At 42.5% G+C, this 22,061-nt stretch overlaps 1 protein-coding gene and 1 gene segment (V, D, J or C); both read left to right on the top strand.

The window, feature by feature from the left end:
* Positions 1–22,061, top strand: part of LOC132807638 (T cell receptor alpha chain MC.7.G5-like) — a 396,787-nt gene that overhangs the window by 169,676 nt on the left and 205,050 nt on the right. The window lies entirely within an intron of this gene.
* Positions 7,296–9,231, top strand: LOC132807639 (Ig kappa chain V region 3381-like). The segment is given in 2 exon segments: positions 7,296–7,385; positions 8,144–9,231. Coding segments are annotated over 2 exon segments (471 nt in total).

The raw sequence follows: 22,061 nt of genomic DNA, 5'->3' as shown, positions 1-22,061 counted from the left end.
TCGGTGCCAGCACCCTCAGAGGTGGATCCATAGGGAGAGAGAGACAGACAAAGAGAGAGAGAGACAGACAGAGAGAGAGACAGAGAGAGACAGAGAGAGAGAGTGGGAAATGTCCAAATCCTCTCTTTTTTGGAAGTCACCTTGTATTGAATTGATACAGTGTCCTCCTCTTCTGGAGATCTGAAGTTACCACACTTGCGCAGAGCAAAAATATCCAGGAAATCAGTCACAAAGGAAGAGCAATGGCAGCCAACTAAATTCAATATGACGGCAGCATCAACACACACACACACGGGTTAAATGTGGGAATTAGAGATGGCGTGTCTGAAGATTATATAGGGGTCAGTGTGGTGAAAACAGACGTGGTCAGTGCGTGGATTACAGATTCGCGTTACTGCATCCTTCATCCTCAAGACTCTGCTTTTTTTTTGTCCAACTTCCTGAACTGACAACTTGTTTTTTTGTTTTTAAGACAATCAATGGGGCGGCCAAATTGCCCACATGGCCACCAAGATTTCCAATCAACCGATGGTCCTTGCAGCCCCACGAACTGCCACCTCTCAAATTACGATCCCACCTTGCACATCATTGGACTCCATCTTAACCTTATCTAACAGTATCTCTGATGTCACCATATTCTCCTTTATTACGGTCGTCAATTGCTGTTTGTCTCCAGCTCAAGATTATTACATTCGCCGTCCGTTAGTTCACCTCAGCATTCTTCACTGAGCTCAGTATCACCTTCTTTCCTCCCTTCTACAGGTGTCTTCCTCCCTTACTCAACACAAACGCCTCACAGAATAGAACCTACTGCATATCTGAATAATGTTGCAGGAGCTATCTTCGGCTCCAAATACCTCAGTTTGTGTGTGTGCGTGTGTTTGCTTATACGTGTATCTACATACACGTGCTTGCGTGGTTGTGCATGAGTCCACGTGTGAGCATTTCACTGGAAGCAATGGGAGATAATTGTCAAGACTTTAACTGAATTCAAAAGTGTCAAAGCCTCTCAGTGCTGCAATTCAATCTGTGTTGAAAGCGATACAATGACAGCCACTGTTGGTGACCTGAAGTTACTACAACTGGCATCACAAAAATCGCCAGGGAAGAAGTCAGAGGAAGCACAGCAGCATTCAATCTGACAGAAGCATCAACACACACACACACACACACACACACACACACACACACACACACATATCTACACACGCACATACATACACACACGTACACACACACGTACACACCCACAATTACACCCACCCACACACACACATATATATACACACACACGTACATACACACATACACACACTTGTCCACACACATATACACTCACACACCCACATACACACACACCCACACACTCACATATACACACGAATATATGCACACACGTGCACACACACACATATACACACATACACACACATACACACACACATATATACACACACACACGTACATACACACATACACACACACAATTACACCCACCCACACACACACGTATACACACATACACACACACCCACACACACATATACACACACACACGCACACACATATACACACACGCCCACACACACACATATACACACACACACGCACGCACACACATATACACACACACCCACACACACATATACACACACACACGCACACACATATACACACACGCCCACACACACACATATACACACACACACGCACGCACACACATATACACACACACCCACACACACATACAGACACACATACACACATATACACACACACATACACACACACACATACATACACACACATATACACATACAAACATATGTACACACAGACATACACACCCACACACACACACATATACCCACACACATATATACACACACACATACACACCCACACACACACACCCACGCTCACACACACACACACACACACATGCGTGCACGCACACACACACACGCACACACACACACAGACACAGCTTCAGGGTGCGGATTCGAATTGGGCAGTGTGAAAATTATGGAAGGACCAGTGTGGGGATTTCAGAGATGGTCAGTGTGGAGAAAAATGATGAAGTCAGCGCACCCAAACAAGTTCACTAGGATTATATAGGTTACAATTCAATCATGTCTGTCTGTCTGTTGTAACCTCCAGAGAACACAAGCCCAGGATATCTAGTATTCCCATATCTATCTCACACTTGAAAATATTTGGCATCGCGACTGTAATAAATACTTCCACAGATTATTTTTCCTCTGAAAGAAGAAATGACTCCTCATCCCTAACTTCAATGTGTGACTTCCTATATAGAGATGACGCTGTCTGATGTTAGACTTTCCAACAGGTGAAAACAACTTTTCTAGTCCGTCCTATTTAATTTTGTTTACATACCTCGACAGCATGGGGAAATTGAACATGTACTGCAGCACTCAAAGGCAGGGGCATTACCGCAATGCAAAAAGACCACTCTTGCAGGTTGGTTACATACTGGCAATGTTCTGAAGTTGAGGAACATAAAGTATGTTTGCTCAAATTTATTTCTCTGCAGACTGGAATAAACTCAGAAGTCACACAACATCAGGTTATGGTCCAAAATGTTTAATTGCAATCACGCTTTCAGAGCAGTTTTTTTTTTAACATCAGATTAAGTTATTGGGATTTCAAACAGACCTGTTGGGAAAATAACCTGGTGTCATGTGAGTCCTGACTTTGTCCAACACTGGCACCACCAAATCATCGCCCTGGAATAGTGCGAACTAATTTTGTGTTATGCTAGTGGCGTTCAAAAGGAAATGATTCCACACGTCAACCTCCAGCAGTGCAGTTGAATATCTGGTTTGTTAATTGTCAAGGACAAATCAAGAAATTATGCACGTTTTCCAATGTTTGAATTCCAACCCGCCATTGGAGAGAATCTAACTTCGACTCCGCTTGAACAATCATTTTCATTTCATTTTGAAAGCTGTCCATGTGTGCCAACATGGGCAGCTGAAACTCACACTGAGTAAACACGTCCTTTTGATAAACTGTAGATTGTTGGTCCGAGAAACTGACATGCGAAATGTGGAAAAGGCTCCTCAGAATGATACTCGGTTGAACAACGCAAAGCAAAGGACCAAACAACCATTCAAATGCCATCAGTGAATTTATGGATTTCAGCTGGACATGCGAGTCGAGAGTATCAAGGACTGCAGTTTATCCCTGTCTGTGAGTTGAACTTAATCCAAGATGGAGAATGGGGAAAACGGTGCTGTAAGAGTTGTTCCTTTTTTAAAGTATTTTATGTGTTGGAGTTGATTTCCCCGAATTCCAGGAGCAGTAATCCCTGTTTTAAAAGATGTGGCAATGCTTTGGAGCTTTGGGGGAAAAGACCAAAACAACGGAACTTTGGAAAGGGAGGAAAAGAGACAAAGACAGGGACGATTACGGTCAAAGAAAGGAACCTACACTGCTGTCTGACACAGCAGTGAATCCATACAGCTACTGCCTTTGGCTGTTTGAGTTCAAGTATTTCTGGAAATCGGAGTGTGTCTTAGAAAAATTAACAAACGGCGGAATTCACAGCTGACCTCAGAGGAAGTTCTGTGGGAGAGCTCACAGCATTGCATCGTTTTTTTTAATTAAGTTTAAGCTTACCATAAATCTGCAACAATGCAGATTTATTCTTCTGATCATAAGTTTTACTGATATCTGTCTCTTGATTTTTTTTTAAATATATAAACTATGTTAGCCTGGAACAGTATTTATTTAGAGCAGTAAGACTGTGTTATTTTCTGGGTCCATAGTTTGTTGACGTTCAAAGACAGCCTTTAGCAGAGTGATGTGCTATTCCTACCAGATTTTAGAGATTAGGGAGAGTTCCATGTTACTGATGATTATGTCTGCAGGCAATGCCTTTGGTTGCAAGTCATGTCAGATCGCATGGATCTGTTGGAGACCCAGTTAGAGGCAATGAGGAATGTGAAGGAGCTGGGGAAGTGATGGATGTCAGTTAAAGTAGGAGAGAAAAATCATAGGTACGATCAAGTAGATGGGTCTCATCCAGGAAAGAAAAGAGAGTGGGTCAGGTAGAGTAGAAGAATCTAATGCCTATCCCTATCTCAAACAAATATGCTGTTTTGGAAAATGTAGGAGGGGAATGTATGATGCATACTCATGGGGATATAACACGAACTGCCAAGTTTCTGGTACCGAGGTTGGCTCGAATGTAACGAAGGGCACGTCCAAGCAATCGATTGTGGTTGGGGACTCTCGAGTCAGAGGCAAGACAGACGTTGTTGAGGCCGGAAGCGAAAAATCAGAATGGTGTGTTGCCTCCCTGTTGCCAGGATCAAGGATACCTCGGAGAGAGTGAAGAATAATCTCAAAGCGGAGAGGGACCAGCAGGAGGTCGTTGTACACATTGCAACTAACGATATAGGAAAGGGAAAGGGTGGGAATCTGAAGGGAGAATATAGAAAGCTAGGCAGCAATTTGAAAAGGAGGTCCCCAGGGGTAGTAATCTCTGGATTAGTCCTGGCGCGATGAGCTAGTGGAGGTAGAAATAGAATGACAGAGCAGATGAATACGCGGTTGTGGAACTGGTTCAGGGGAGAAGGGCTCACAGTTTTGAATCATCAGAATCTCTTCTGGGTTGGAGCGACCTGTATAAGAAGGTCGAATGTTCCTCAATTGGAAGGGTTCGAATATACTGGTAGAGGGATTTACTAAAGCTGCTCAGGCGGATTTTAACTAATAAGGTGGGGGCGTTGCGGTGGGACCCAGCGAGATAGTGAAGAAAGAGATCAGTCTGACACTGGTACAGTTGGGAAAAGGAGCAAGTCAAAAAGTCAGGGCAGGCAGGAACAAAACAGAGAACGAGCTAGGACTGATGAATTAAACTGCATTTATTCCAATGCAAGAGGCCTCACAGCGAAGGCAGATGAGCTCAGAGTATGGAAGATACAGAATATGGGAAGATAGATAGTGACATCTTGAAAATGCCCGTATTATTAGAGGAGGAGGAGGTGCTGGATGTCTTAAAATGCAGAGAGGAATATAAATCCACAGTACCTGATCAGCTGTAACCTAGAACTCTGTGGGAAGCTCGGGAAGTGATTACTCTTCCCCTTGCTGAGATATTGATGTCATCAACAGTCGCCAGAAGACTGGAGGTTGGCTAAAATGAGACCACTTTTTAAGAAAGGTGGTAAGGAAAATCCAGGAAACTCAACACCAGTGAGACTGACATTGGTGGTGGGGAAGTTGTTGGAGGGAATCCCGAAGGATAGGATTTACAGGTATTTGGAAAGGTAAGGGCTGATTAGGGATAGTCAACTTGGTTTGGTGTATGGGAAATCATGTCTCACTAACGATTGAGTTTTTTGAAGAAGTAATGAAGAGCATTGATGGGGGCAGAGTGATGGACTTATCTATATGGACGACAGAAGGCGTTCATCCAGGTTTCTCGTGGTAGACTGGTTACCAAGGTGACAAAACTTGGAATACATGGAGAGCTAGCCATTCGGATACAGAACTGGTTCGAAAGTTGAAGACAGAGGGTGGTGGTGGTGGGTTGCTTTTCAGACTAAAGACCTGAGACCAATGGTGTGCCACACGGATCGGTTCTGCGTCCAGTGTTTATTGTCATTTGTATAAAAGATTTGGATGTGAACATTAGAGGTATCGTTCGTAAGTTTGCAGTTGATACCAAAATTGAAGGTGTAGCAGACAGCAAAGAAGATAACCTCAGAGTACAATGGGACCTTGATCAGATGTGCAAATGAGCCGAGGACTGGCAGACTGAATTTAGTTTAGATACATATGAGGTGCTGCATTTTGGAAAGGCAAATCAGGACAGTAATTATACACTTAGTGGTTCCTGGAAATGATGCTGAACAAAGAGATCTTGGAGTGCAGGTTCCTAGTTCTTTGAAAATGGAGTCACAGGTAGATAGGATAGTGAAGACGGCATTTGGCATGCTTTCCTTTATTGGTCAGAGCATCGAGTATAAGAGTTGGCAGGTCATGTTGTGGCTGTACGGGACATTGGTTAGCTCACTGTTTGAATACTGTGTATAATTCTAGTCTCCCTCTTATCAGAAGGATGCTGTGAAACTTGAAATGATTCAGAAAAAGATTTACAAGGATTTTGCCAGCGTTGGGGAAGAGTTGAGCTATAGGGAGTGACTGAATAGGCTAGAGCTGTTTCTGTGGCGTCGGATGGTGAGGGGGTGATTTTACAGAGGTTTATAAAATCATCAGAGGCATGGTCAGGGTAAATACACAAGGTATTTTCACTGGGTTAGTAGAGTCCAGACTAGAGGGCAGAGGTTTATGGTGAGAGGGGAAAGATTTAAGGGCGGCACGGTGGCACAGTGGTTAGCACTGCTGCCTCACAGCGCCAGTGACCCGGGTTCAATTCCCGCCTCAGGCAACTGACTTTGTGGAGTTTGCACATTCTCCCCGTGTCTGCATGGGTTTCCTCCGGGTGCTCCGGTTTCCTCCCACAGTCACAAAGATGTGCAGGTCAGGTGAATTGGCCATGCTAAATTGCCCGCAGTGTTAGGGGAATGGGCGGGTCGCGCTTTAGCGGGTCGGTGTGGACTTGTTGGGCTGAAGGGCCTGTTTCCACACTGTAGGTAATGTAATCTAATTTAAAAGGAGCCTGCTCACCAAGAGCTGGTAAAGAGGACGAGAGTAGTTTCATATATCTGATCAGCAAGAAGATGTTGGACCAAGAGTCTGTTTCCATGCTGTACATCTCTATGACTCTGTGATTCTATGTAATTGTGCTGAAAAGTTTGACCTACCTCTTATGCAGTTATAAATATCTGCCGGCAGAGGGAGGCATCGCATTGCATAGAAGGGAAAGGAATGAAGTATGGAAACAGATTATGAGATTTCTTTGAACCATTTCATTCACTATCATTCCCCAGTCGAAAATAGCGACGATCAGCTGCTTCTGAGGTGACGTTAGACCTGCGAGATGATGCTCGGCTTGAACATTTCTAATTTTTTCAGCATGTTCATCATCAGTCATTGAGACAGTCAGAACAACACACAGCAAAACACATTGACAGACACATGAAATGACTTCAAAACAAATATACGTAACAAACATTCTAAACACAGAAAATGCAACGCACATACACACACACACTCATTATCACTAACATCGGCGAGCACAGGTGGAAATGTGTGGGGGCCCAGGCCATTTTTTTTTTAATGTGTGTGGGTGGAAGTTATCATGTGGGTGGAAGTATAACATCAGCACTTCCTAGTCTGATCTATAAACAGGAGAGCAGCCATTCATTTCAGTGCTGCACTTCGAACACAGGACATGAAAACGGAGGTGCGATTAATGCTCATTATCCTCAGGTTGAATGCAATCATCCCAGGTGAGTTGCACTTTAGATTCTCACCATAATCACCACGCGATCTTTTCCACATTACCGTTTTGAGACAGCGTTATGACTCGGCTTGCTAAAGCTGACTTTTATTATTGAGTGCTGGAGGTAAGCACACAATAAGGCAGCACCTTCCAAACCAACGATCACTTCCTTCTCGAAAGACAGGGCAGCTGATACATGGAACTCCATTAGTGGCAAGTTCCCCTCTAAGTCACTCACCACCCTGACCCTATGGTGTCACTCGGTCAATATCCTGAACTCCTCTCTCAAACGGCTCCCTGGGTCTACCTCCATAACAAGTGGTATAGCTGTTTAAAATGCAGTTCACTATCTTTTCCATGGGTATTAGGGATGGGAAACAAACGCTATGCCAGCCAGGAACACACAATTCCTCAGGCATCCAATCACCCAGTAGCTAATAGCATATTGGGGCATCAAGTTGAGGCATTTCCTCAGAGTGAATGTTGAGAAGCAAAGACTCTGACATAAGGACGGATAACGTGAATGCTGTAAATGTCTCTTTTTTTAACTATCAGACTGTGAAACACAGGGATGGGAAGAGAAAAGACTTTATTTAAAATAGTTTGAGAAAAAAACAGGGCATGTGAGTCTATACCAGGACATGCCCATTGGAATTAAATGACCAGTTTCCTGTTGGGAAATGCAATGCGTTTCCAGGAGGCTTGATGCTTGCACTGTTATCACCTCTCATTATTTCTCCCATGGAGATTGATTCTATGTTACAGAGCTCCTGGCCAATGAACAGATAGTACAGTCTCCCCTGGCACTGGAAGCTGCAGAAGGTTCCACAGTGACAATGCACTGCAGCACCAGTGCCTTGCTCAGCTTCGTGAAGTGGTATCAGTGGCGGTGTGGACGGGATCTGAAGCTTCTAATCGTCGCCTCCAGCAGCATGGTCACAGCAGGGAAGGTTCAGGCCACTCTTCACCGGGAACAGAAACGCAGCACCTTGACCATCAGCGACATCGGCAGGGATGATGCTGCCATCTACCTCTGCGGGGTGATCACCACCATGATACAATCCCATGAGTATGCAGTACAGAAACCCCAGGGAGACAAGAGCTATATCGACAGCCTCACAATCTCAAGGTTATGGAGTAGCAGTAGTACGTACTTCAAATATTTTGAGTGGTTCTGAGCTGATCCATAACAAAATATCACTGAAATCTTACTCAATGTGAATCAGGAGTGCATGCATTTTCTAAACAACATTTATCAGACATGTTGCACAAACATCTAGACTAGGTGAGGCCAGAAACTATTTGAGCCAAAGGGCGTGATACTGCCAGTGCACACAACTGACCATAATTGGTTGAAAATGTGGAGCTCCTGTGTGCAATCTGGAATATGTGACGATGCTATGGCTCTTAGGGGTTACTTTGTCCCGGTATCTTTTAAGACAGAAACAAAACAAGAGACTAAACAAGAGGCGCAGAGCTGGCTAGTGAAGACCAACTTGGGCGGCCTTGGCATTGTTTTATGGCCTTAATAGAATGTTGCCTGTTCTTACAGGTCAGGATTTCTGGGGTTTGGATTTTTCAGTAGCATCAGAAGCTGTTGGAGTCCCAGCAGAGTTGAAAACTTCAGCAGATGTCTCCTCACTGCTCCTCTCCGAATTTTCTCTTGATAACTTTTTCCACTTGGGTTGGAGAACTCCATTTGGTAATCTGTGTCTGACATGACCGTTTTGCTAAGGAGAACATGTACGCGATGTTACTACACTGGAACAGTTAATTAGGAACAGTCAATGTGTGCATTATTCTGTGAGTTTTCTTCTGGAGTCAATTCATTCAAAAATGCTTCTTTTTTTGTTTTTATGGGAACTAATGTTCAAATAAATTGTGGTTGTGTCACATCTATTGCTTTGACCAGTTAAATTGCACGTTATTTCTGCCTTTAAAATAATAAAAAGTTAGGTTCTAGACTAAGTACTTCAAATATTTTGAGTGGTTCTGAGCTGATCCATAACAAGATATCACTGAAATCTTACTCGATGTGAATCTAGAGTGCATGCATTTTCTAAACAACCTTTATCAGATATGTTGCACAAACATCTAGACTAAGTGAGGCTAGAAACTATTTGACCCAAAGGGTGCGACACTGTCAGTGCACACAATTATCCATTAGAATCTCAAGTGTAACTCACCTGGATTGATTTTATTCAGGAGAAAGTGAGGACTGCAGATGCTGGAGATCAGAGTCAAAATGTGTGGCCCGGAAAAAGCACAGCGGGTCAGGCAACATCCGAGGACCAAGAGAGTTGACGTTTCAGGCATTAGCCCTTCATCAGGAATTTCCTATGAGGAATGTTCGTCCTGATGGGGCGTGTTGCTGAACAAAGAGACCTTGGAATGCAGATTCATAGTTCCTTGAAAGTAGAGTCGAAGGTAGATGGAGAGTGAAAGGCCATTTGGTATGCTTTCCATTATTGGTCAGAGTATCAAGTATAGGAGTTGGGAGGTTGGAATTCCTGATGAAGGGCTTATGCCTGAATTGTCGACTCTGCTGCTCCTCGGATGTTGCCTGGCCTGCTGTGCATTACCAGCGGCACACTTGATTTTTATTATATACAATGAGGATAATCAATTGTCAATAATCATAGAAACACATAAACCCTGATAGGACCGGACAGGCTAAATGTGGGAAGAATGTTCCTGAATGTTGGGTAAGTCCAGAACTAGGGGGTCACAATCTAAGAAGAAAGTGCAAGTCATTTAAGACCTCTATCCCTCCAATGCCTCCAAATCATGTAAACCATACAGCTGCCTTTTAAATATTGCAATTGAGCAATCCTCCACCACTTCCTCTAGCAACTCGTTCCATATATGCAACAATCTTTGTGCGAAACAGTTGCCTCTTCGGTCCCTTTTAATTTTTTCCCCTCTCATCCTCAACCTATGAATTCTAGTTCTGGACTCCCCCAACCCAGGCAAAAGACCTCATCTATTTACCTGATCTATGACCCTTGTGATTTAGTAAACATATATGAGGTCAGCATTCAGCCTCCAATGGTGCAGGGAAAACAACTCCAGGCTACTCAGTTCTCCCGATAGCTCAAAGACTCCAACCCTGGTAATATCCTAGCAAATCTTTTCTGAAACCTTTCACATTTCACAGCATCCATCTTATAGGAGTGAAATCAGAATTGCACTCATCATGAAGTCCATGGATTGTCAGGAGAGTATATTTGATCAAGGTAAGCTTCAGGATCCGGGATTTGTTTTTGCACTGTTGGACCTGCATCACGGCGTTAATAAGGCTGATCGTTACCGTCCTGTCACACGCCTGTGCAGTGGTGTCTATGTACCAGCAGAGAGTGGCAGTATGTCACTTCAAACACAAAAGGGAAGCGGAGAGGATTTGAGACTTTATCATTCATTCATTCCCTGGATGAAATATCTCGCACTCTATGGAGAGGTGGATATGCACACATATAGATATGCATAGAGAGATGGCGCGCACACACACACAATACACACACACACACACACAACACACAAGCACATGCACACACACACAACACACACACACGTACACCCCACACACACAAACACACACACACACAAACTTTTAATACACACAGTGTTTTGCAGGTGTAGGTGTGTACTGTACCTTTAAGGGAGACTGGAAGCTGGCACTGTCTTAGAAAGGCACAGAGCGTACTGAAAGAATTTAAAATGTAACATTTGACTGTGAAACCAGATGAGCTATCATGTAACCACCCCAACACGCACAAACGAAGCTGCATCAGGACACTATTCAAAAGAGCTACAACACACTGCAGTACACCAGAACTGCGAAAAGAGGAAGAGGAACACCTATACAAGGTATTCGCCAAAAACGGATACCCGCGCAACTTTATCAACAGATGCCTAAGAGATAGACCACGGAACGGGGACATGCCACAACCAAAAGGACTAGCCACACTACCATACATCAGGAGCGTTTCAGAACTGACAGCCAGATTACTGCGACCCTTAGGACTCATAACGGCACACAAACCAACAGCCACGCTCAGACAACAACTTACTAGAACAAAGGAGCCAATACCCAACATAAGCAAAACTAATGTAGTTTATAAAATACCATGCAAGGACTGCACAAAACACTATATAGGACAAACAGGAAGACAGCGAACAATCCGCATGCATGAACACCAACTAGCCACGAAACGACACGACCAGCTATCCCTAGTAGCCACACACTCAGACAACAAGCAACATGAATTCGACTGGGAAAACACTACTATCACAGGGCAAGCCAGACAGAGAACAGCCAGGGAATTCCTAGAGGCATGGCATTCATCCACAAACTCCAACAACAAACACATCGACCTGGACCCAATATACCAACCACTACAACGGACAGCTGAAACTGACACCCGGAAGCGGCAAGGACAGACCACTATAAATACCGGAAGAAACATCAAAGAAGCGCTTCGCAGGAGGCTCCAGAGCACTGATGATGTCACCTAGCCAGGGGACGAAACGTTTGCAACAAAAACTTCCAGCTCGGTGAACAGAACCACTACGACAAGCACCCGAGCTACAAATCTTCGCACAAACTTTGAATAGCAAAATCTATTCAAATTTGAATTTAGCATTTTCAAAATATTAAAACCAATCAAATGATGTGACGTCTTGAGACATAAAATTGGACATTTTGAACAGTTAAGGGGAGAACTGCCCCGCCACCCAACAAGTAGAGACTGCCAGCAGAACAGTTCTCTGGAAGGTACGTGTCCATAAGACGTTTGTTCAGGAGAACATCGAAAAGATGACGGAGGAAAATCTGCAGAGGAAGATACAAAGAGAAGATTCAACAACTGACCTTTTTTTTTGTAAATCTTAATCAGATTTTTTATCGGACTAGTATTGTAGAGTGGGAGGTTAAAAAAATGGTTTAAGAGTAAAGAGTTGTAAGTAGTTGTTGATTTTCATATTCTCTTTCGGACTTAAAGAATAAAGCTGTTGATTTTTAACTTTAAATAGTGACCACCAGAATCATTCTTTGCCTCTCGTATGTTAACAGATTACAGCACGGGGTGAATCTTTTCTATGTTGCTAGTTTAAATTAACAGAGGGGTTTACTCCATGTCATGATAGTTGTGGGATTTCATCAACGAAAAGCAGTTTAGACAAATCCAATCTGAGATTTGGATCGATTTCAATATATTTGGGGTCCGTAAAAGCCCAGTAGAGTTAAACGCTTGCAGGTAAGCGTTCTAGGTATTTAAATAAAACGTAGGTGAGACAATTGGTTTAATCTCGTTGACTTCTGGTTGGTTAAATTAAAAGTGAGAGAAATGGCTCGTAAAATTGCTGAAGTGGTTCTGGGATTTGAAGATGATTCTCAAATTTGCCAAAGAAGTTTAGAAGGAAATAGAAAGGCCATTCTTTTAGAATTAGCAAACAAGTTAGGCTTGGGTTTAGCCAAGGACAAAAGTAAAACTGAAATTGTAAGGGAACGACTCAAACAGTTAGGTGTATCAGAGACATAGACAGATGCAGTAGAGTTAGAAAAGCTGAAATGACAATTGAGGAAAATGGAGTTAGAAGATGAACAAAGTGAGAGAGAAAGAGAAAGAGAGAAAAGAAAAGAGGGAGAAGAGAGAGGGTGGGGCAAAAGAGAGTGAGAGAAGTTTCTTAGCTGAGCACAGAGAGAAAGAAGAAAGGGACAGGAAGAGAGAGAGAGGAAAAAGAAATAAAGCAAAGGTTCTTAGTTGAGCAAAAAGAGAGAGAATTTGAACTTGAGACGCTGTGACTTAGTCAGCAAAGTCAAGTTAACAGGATGGAGATTGAAATAGAAAGTAATCATATATACAAACGTCAAAACTCTGCCACATTTTGATGAGAAAGATGTTGAGGCTTTCTTTGCTTCATTGGAAAAATTGGCTCGGCAGATGGAGTGGTCCGAGGATTTATGGGGAATGCTAGTTCAGGCTAAACTGGTAGGTGACCTAATGAGGTATTTGCCACGCTGTCAGATGAGGGGTCACAGATGAGAGATTATGAAGAGGTCACACTGATTATTTTCAGTGCTTATGAATTGGTACCAGAACCATATAGAAAGCAGTTCAGAAATATGAAGAAGGGGCCAAACCAGACTTATGATGCATTCAAAAGAATTGAACATAATCATTTTGATAGATGGGTGGGAGCTTTTAAGATAGATAGGACTGGTGAGGCTCTAAGAGAGACTATTCTGCTGGAGGAGTTTAAAAACTCAACTTCCAGAAATGAACAGAATTCACGTGGATGAACAGACAGTTCACAGTGAGAAGGGCAAAAGGATAAGCAGATGAATACATATTGGTGCATAAGACAAACTTCCGGCCAGAACCTCGTCCTGTGAGGGAGAGACGCTGGGAGAAGGGGAGATCCTACCCATCGAAACAGAGTAGAGAACACTGGTCAGTGTTTACCACAGCCTCAAAAAGAAGCCCAGCAGGGAGGAAACGAGGTGAAAGGCCTCAGATGTTTTCATTCTGGCAACATGGGACACGTAAAGTCACAGTGCTGGGCGTTAAAGAAAGGCGCTGTGGGAAAGGACAGCTAAGCCAGTGGTATTAGTGAAAGTAGTAGAGAAAATCTAAAGAAGAGGCAAGGCGCTACATGAGAGTGCACAACCTAGGCAGGGGCTGGAGTTAAGAATTTGCCTCTGTGGGTAACATTTACTCAGAAGAACGGGGGGAGAAGTACAACAAGTTATAATTTGGAGAGATATATGATCTAACCAGCCCTTGACAATAAGAGATGGGAGAATTTACACACTTTCTGATCGGTTACCCGCGAGTGTGGCAATTTATGGGGCAGATGGGCAGAAATTTAAAGTGCCCTGTGTAAGGTCAGCTTGGAGAGGCAAATTAAGACTGGGGAAGCTACAATGGGAGTAATTGACAGAGTTTCACTTTCAGGAATCGGGTTTGTTCTTGAAAATTACTCAGCAGATCCAAGGTGGGAGTGACACTCTGTGTTGTGGAGAAGCCCAAGGAAGACCAGAAACTGAGGAGTTCAAACCGAAATACCCTTGTATTTTCCCACTCTGTTTAGTAAGAAGATCCCACTGTCATACATCACAGCACGAAATAAACACTGGAGAGAAAAATGAAGGAGTTGAGCCCAACTTCGCAGACGCCCTGTTTTACAAAAAAAACTGCACGTACAGGGCCAGAGAGAGGTGTTTCGTCCTGAAAGGCTAAGGGTCTTGCAATAGAAAGACAAGACAATTAAAAATTTATATGTAGGTGCATACTCTGACAAGGAGGCACTGAATGTTCCTGGGGGTTATTATCTGAAAGGAAAGAGTCCTAAGACGGAAAAGGAGACCACAGAAGGTTCGCGCAGAGGAGAAATGTGCTGAAGCGCATCAGATTGTGTTGCCAATGGCACACATACAGAGGTCACCTTGGAGTTCGAAAGATGCAGACTAAGGTTTTTTTAGATTAGATTACTTACAGTACGGAAACAGGCCCTTCGGCCCAACAACTCCACACCAACCCACCTAAGCACAACCCACCCAGACCCATTCCCCTACATTTACCCCTTCACCTAACACTAGGTGGCCAATTCATCTAACCTGAACATTTTTGGACTGTGGGAGGAAACCGGAGCACTCGGAGGAAACGCAGACAGACATGGGGAGAATGTGCAAACTTCACGCAGTCAGTCACCTGAGGCGGGAATTGAACCCGGGTCTCTGGCGCTGTGAGGCAGCAGTGCTAACCACTGTGCCACCGTGCTGGCCATTTACCAAAGCATTTTCATTGGCCTGGAATTCACAAGGATGTGGTTAACCTTTGCCGGATGCATTTGCATGTCAAATGGGAGGTAAGCCACAGGCAGTATTTGTTAACAATGCCCGCATTTGATGAAGCTTTTATGCAGGTTATATTTGTTTGTGTCGGTCACTTCCCAAGAATAAAAATGGGGTACCAGTATTTATTAACCTTAATTGATATGTTTAACAAATTTCTGAAGGCAATTCCATTACAGAGTATTAAAGCACAAATGTTGGGAGAGGAGTTAGTAGCTCTCTTCACGTAGTATGGGGGTACACAGAGAGACTCAGTTGGACCAAAGGTTATTATTGATGGATAGCTGTTAATGAGGTCATTGACCGATGAGGTATACAGCATTTTAAATCCATTGCAGATCATCCTGAATACCAAGGAGCTTTCGAAAGGTGGCATCAGACCTTGAAGACAATATTGAGAGCAATATTACCTGAATGATTAGGAAACCTTTATCCCATTGTATTGTTTTCCATTCGAGATGCCCCAAATCGATTCAGGATTAACTCCCTTCGAGTTAATATTCGTGCATGAAGTGAGAGGCCCTTTGAAATTAATTCAGTAAAAATTGGCAGGACCAAAGTCAGAGATCTCACACTTTGATCATTCATCAGAGGTGATGGATAGATGAAATCACATTGGCGGGTAAGATAAACAGCACCTGAAGAGGGCACAGCATCGAATGAAGCAGGTGGCAGATAAAAGCGCTCTGAGACTCGAACGTTTTCCCAAGGGGATGACGTGTTAGTATTGTTACCAGTGATAGGAGATCCCTTCAAAGCAAGGTTTAGTGGTCCTGAACAAATTGAGAAAACGTTGAACTATCTATTAAAGATGCCATGTAGAATAAAAAACAGCACTAGGTATGCCATGTGAACATGTCGAAACCGTTTTATATGAGAGAAAAATTTGGAGAAACATGCGTTAGTTACAGCTGTGTAAAGTGAGGAATCAAATCCAGATGGGGTGGATTTTGATGTGCCTCAAAATATATCTAAAAAATGAAGAAGTCCTTGAGGAATTCGATAGGTTAGTCAAATATCTGTCTTAGAGTTGGAAAGTTTGTAACTGTAGTGTAAGGACACATGTAATTAACAGATAGAAAAGACTAATACCATACATGAAGTAAGCATAGGGAATACTATAGAACAACACTCCAATCGGCTTAATCCGTTCAAAGCCAGACAGGTCCAGAAGAGGTGGAGGCCAGCCTCAATAAGTATATCATTGAACGAAGCCAGAGCAAGTGGAGTTCATCGATTGTCTTAGTTCCCAAACCAGATGGGACTCAAGAATTTTGCAAGGATTATCAGAATGTCATTGTCATTGCAAAATCGGACTCATACCCAAGAACTAGATTGGAGGACAGTATCCAGAGCTTTGGCGAAGCCAGTTACATCACCAAGTTAAGCTTACTGCATAGTTACTGGCAGGTACCTTTATCAGAGACAGCGAAAGAGTTTTCTGCATTTGTATCCCCAAATGGGCTGTATCAATTTAAAGTGATGTCCTTTGGAATGAAGGATGCACCTGCCACATTCCAAAGACTCGTGAATAATGTTGTGGTTAGGTTATCAAACTGTGTAGTCTATGTAGTTATCTTTAGTAAATCCTGGAAGCATCACAGGGTACAGTTGGCAGAGCTCTTTGAACAACTATGAGAAGCAAAACTGGAAATAAACTTGACAAAAACTGTGTTCGCAAAAGCAGAGGTGATGCTCTTAGAACATTATATCAATCATGGAAGTTTGACCCTACGGAATAGAAAGACGAAGGCTATCGAAGAATCTCCACGACCAGCCTCAAAGAAAGAGGTGCTTAGATTCTTGGGACTAAGCAGATTCTATTGAAAGTCTGTTCCAAACATCAACAGTGCAGTGGCACCATTAACCAATTTGCTGAAGAAGAACACAAGGTTTCGGTGGGTAAAACTACGCCAGGAGGCATTCGACCGTTTGAAAGCAATATTAACCACCCTTCCACTTTTAGCCCCACCAAACCTTTTAAAAACTTTTAAAGTTGCCAACGATGCTAGTGACATAGGAGTTGGAGTTGTACTGCTACAGGAAGATGATAATGGGACTGAACAGTCAGTTGGCTACTTTTCGAAAAAAACCCAACATCCACCAATGGAAATACTCTATGATCAAAAAAGAACTATTTCATTTGGTACTGGCCTTACACCTTTTTAAGGCGTATATCACAAGCAATGTCACGGAGACGGTTGTGTACCCGGATCACAACCCTCTTACATTCTTAGAACGCTGTAAAGACAAGATAATTTGACTATTTCGTTAGAGTCTTAAGTTACAGACTTTTAATTTACATATCGTACATGTTGTGAATCCTAAGAATGTAATCACAGATGCGTTATCATGGATTTAACTGATGAAGTATCGATAACACTGGTATCTATTCAATGTCTCATATATAAATATATATATGTGTGGGAAGACGTTAATACAAACTCAAATTAAAGTCATATGTCTGCCAGGGTATTGTGGTTAAGGCACAAAGACAAAAAAAGAACCTAAGCCATCATTTCATTATGATGTTTCATTTTTTCCTCAGGGAGTAGGTGTTATGAAGGTGTAGGTGTGCACTTTACCTTTAAGAGAGACTGGCCATAGAGATGACAGAGCGCATTGAAAGAACTTCAAAAGTAAAATTTGATTGTCAAACCAATAGTGCAGTTGAGTTACCATGTAACAAAAACAAATTCATATTCTGCCAATCAGTTTAAATTATGCCCCAAAATACCAAACTCCAATCAAATTTCAATTCAGCATTTTCATAATATTAAAACCAATGGAATGATGCGATGTTTTAGGGTATAAAACCAGACATTTTGAACAGTTAGGAGGAGAGTTGCCAAGCCACCAACAGGTACAGACTGCCAGCAGAACAGATATCTGAAAGGTATCTGTCTGTAAAAGTTTAGCACAGCAGAACATCGAAAAGACGACAGAGGAAGAGGCAGTTTGAAAGTTGACCTGTTTTGAAAGTTGAATTGAATTTTTTTGTAAATCTTAATCCGGATTTTTTTTCGGAGGAGGTTAAAAAAAAAGGATAGGTTCAAGAGAACGGAGTTATAAGTATTTGTTGGTTTCCATATTCTCTGTTGGACTTAAAGAATAAAGTTGTTAACTTTTACTTTAATTAGTGACCTCTGGGATAATTACTTGCCTCTCGAATATTAACAGATTACACCGTGGGGTGATTTTCTTCTGTGTTGTTAGGTAAATTAACAGAGGGGTTTACCGCATGTCATAATATTTTGGCGCTTCTGCAATTTGAACATGTTTAGCCAGATCCACTCTGAGATTTGGACAGATTTGAATAAGCTTGGGGTACGAAAAAGCCCAGTAAAGTTAAACACTTGAAAGTAAATGCCCTAGATCTTTAAATAAAACGTCTGTGAGACAAATTTGTTTAATCTCGGTGACATGTGTTTGGTTAAATTGAAAGTGAGGTAGATGGCTCTTAAAATTTGTAAAGAGGTTCTGGGATTTGAAGTTGATTCTCAAACTGACCAAGCAAGGTTTGAAGGAAAGAAAAAAGCCATAATTTTAGAATCCGCAAAGATATTCGAACCGCGAAAGTAAAATTGAAATTGTCAGGGAATTACTCAAACACTTAGGTGTCTCAGAGAAACAGACAAGTGCAGTCGATGTAGAAAAACTTGAATTGCAATTAAGGAAAATGGAGTTAGAAGATAAACAGAGGGAGAGAGGGAGAGAGAGAGAGAAGAAAGAGAACAAGAGAGAAGAGAGTGAAAGAGGAAAAAGAAAGAGAGAGAGAAGGTTCACAGCTAAGCAAACAGAGAGAGATTTGAAGGTGAGAAGTTGTGACTTAGTCAGCAAAGACAAATTAACAGGATGGAGATTAAAACAGAAGGGAGTGATATATACAAGTATGTCAAAACTCTGCCACATTTTGATCAAAAAGATGTTGAAGCCTTCTTTATTTCATTGGAACAATTGGCTCAGCAGATGCAATGGTCCAAGGATTTATGAGCAATGCTAGTTCAGGCTAAACTGGGAGGGAGAGCTAGCGAGCCGCACTGTCAGATGAAGGGTCAAGAGATTATGAAGAGGTCAAACAGGCTATTTTAAAAACTTATGAATTGGTACCAGAAGCATATAGACAGTGGTTCAGAAACACAAAGAAGGAACTAAGTCAGACTTATGTCGAGTTTGAAAGAATTAAACATAGTAATGCTGGTGGAGCTATAACGATGAATAGGACCTAAGAGAGATAATTCTGCTGGATGAGTTTATAAAATCGCTTCTAAAGATGATACGAATTCAGGTGGATGAATAGAAAGTTCAGGAAGTGAGAAGGGCTGCAGAATTAGCAGATGAGTACATGATGGTGCATAAGAGAAACTTCCAGCCAGAACTTTGTCCTGAGAGGGATACAAGTTGGGAAAGGGGGAGATCCTACACTTCGCAACAAAGATTGGAGAACATCAGTAAGGGTTTACCACAGGTTAAAAAAAGAAGCCCAAGATGGTAGAAAGGAGGTAAAAGGCCTCAGGTATTTCCACTGTGGTAAAGTGGGACATTTAAAATTACTGTGCTGATCTTTAAAGAAAGGCATTGTGGGAAAAGATGTGAAGAAGAAGCCAAGCCAGTGGCATTAGCGAAAATAGTAAAGGAAGCCCCAAGAACCGAGGAGCTGCAGGGGAATGCACAGCCTAGGCAGGAGTTGGGTATGGAGTTAGTGCAGAATTCCCCTCTGTGTTAAAATTCACTCAGAAAGAAAAGGGGAGAAGGAGAAGAAGTTGTAAGTTTGTGAGATACAAGATCTAACCAGTGGCTGAAAGTAAGAGATGGACGAATTTGCACTCCTTCTGCTCTGTTACCCGAAAGTGTGGTAATTTGTGGGATAGATGGACAGATATTCAGTGTTCCCCTGTGCCAACTCCAGACTGGGGACGTTACAGTGGGAGTGATTGACAGAGTGTTAGTTCCAGGATTTCAGTTTATTCTTTGGAATGGTTGAGCAGGATCCAAGGTGGGAGTGACACCTCTTGTTGTGGAGAAGCCAAAGGAAGACCAAGAAGCTGAGGAGTTGAAACTGAAATGTCCTGGTATTTTCCCAGGCTGTGTAGTAACCAGATCCCACTATCATAAATCACAGCATGAAGCAAAAACTAAAAAGAAAGATGAAGGAGTTGAGGTTTAGTTAACAGACACCCTGTTTAACATAATGGGACAGGAAAGACCTGAGCAGAGAGAGTGTTTAGTCTTGAAAGGCTAAGGGACTTGCAATAGAAACACAAGATGACTTTTAAAAATGTGGATGTGTACTCTGAAATGGAGGCAGAGAACATTCCGGGGGGTTATTATCGCAAAGGTAGAATCCTAGGATGGAAATTGAGACCATGGCAGGTTAGTGCAGCGGATAAATGGGTTGAGGTGCACCAGATTATGTTGTTGGTAGCATACAGATCGGAGGTGTTACAGGTAGCACATGAACTACCTGTAAGAAAGACCCAGGCTAAGGTTTGAATCATTTTTATTGACGTGGAATGCACAAGGGTGTGGTTGACTTTTGCCAAATGGTAGGTAGGCCACGGGTGGTAAGAAAACCAGTACATTTGTTACCCAATTCCCGCATTTGAAGAAGCGTGCATGCTTATATTGTTTGTGTAGGACCCCTCCCGGAAATGGAAAATGGGAACCAGTATTTATAACACAAAATGAATGTGTCTACCAGAGTTCCAGAGGCAATTCCGTTACGAGTATCAAGGCAAAAAGGATGCAGAAGAATTAGTAGCTTTCTTCACATGGTATAGGCTACCCGGAGAGATTTCGTCAGACCAAAGGTCAAGTTTTACTGTTAGGCTGTTTAAGGAGATAATGTGGAAAGCTTAGGCAGACAGCAATTTAAATCCAATGCGTATAATGTGAATCCCAGGGAGGTTTAGAAATGTGGCATCAGACCTTGAAGACCATGTTGACAGCATACAGTCAGGATTACCCGAATGATCAGGATAAAGGTATCCCATTCATATCATTTACCATGAGAGATGCCTCAAACGAATCTGCTCAGTTTATTCCCTTTGAGTTAATATTCGTGCATGAAGTGAGAGGCCCTTTGAAATTAATTAAGTAAAAATTGGCCAGACCAAAGTCGGAGATGTCACACTTAGGTTATGGATGGAAGGTGAAGGAGAGATTGAATCGAGTAGCTGAGTGTCATAAACAGCACCAAAATAGGGCGCAGCATAGGATGAAGCTGGTGGCAATAAAAGCTCTGAGACTCAGACTTCTTCCCGAGGGGATAACATGTTATTATTGTTACCAGTGATAGGGCATCCCTTCAAAGCCAGGATTAGTGGTTCCTATCAAATTGAGAAAAAGTTGAGTCAGATCAACTATCGAGTAAAGATGACAGATAGGGGGAAAAAAAGTATGTCATGTGAACGTGTTGAAACCGTATTATGTGAGAGGGAAACAACTGGAGAAATAATCAAATCCAGAGGGTGTGGATTTTGATGGGCCTCAAAATATGCGAAAAAAAGAAGTCCTTGAGGAGCGTGAAGATTTAGTAAGCTATCAGTCTCAGGAGCATAGAACGCAGTTAAATGTTTGTTCCTGCAATATAAGGACATACATAAGAATCAGTTGGGTGGTCTAATGCTATTGTACATGAAGTAGATGAGGAAGTACGACTCTGATAAAACAGCAAGCCTATCACCTTGATCATTTCAAAGCCAGACAGGCCCAGAAGGAGGTGGCAGTCATGCTGGAGGATATTATTGAACCAATTCAAAGTGAGTGGTGTTCACTGATCATCTTCGTTCCCAAACCAGATGGGAGTCAACCATTTAACATGCATTA

This window comes from Hemiscyllium ocellatum (genome assembly GCF_020745735.1).
Source record: "Hemiscyllium ocellatum isolate sHemOce1 chromosome 27 unlocalized genomic scaffold, sHemOce1.pat.X.cur. SUPER_27_unloc_2, whole genome shotgun sequence".
In the NCBI taxonomy this organism is placed as follows: Eukaryota; Metazoa; Chordata; class Chondrichthyes; order Orectolobiformes; family Hemiscylliidae; genus Hemiscyllium; species Hemiscyllium ocellatum.
The sequence above is the reverse complement of the archived record's forward strand: the minus strand, read 5'-3'. Positions and strand labels throughout refer to the sequence as shown.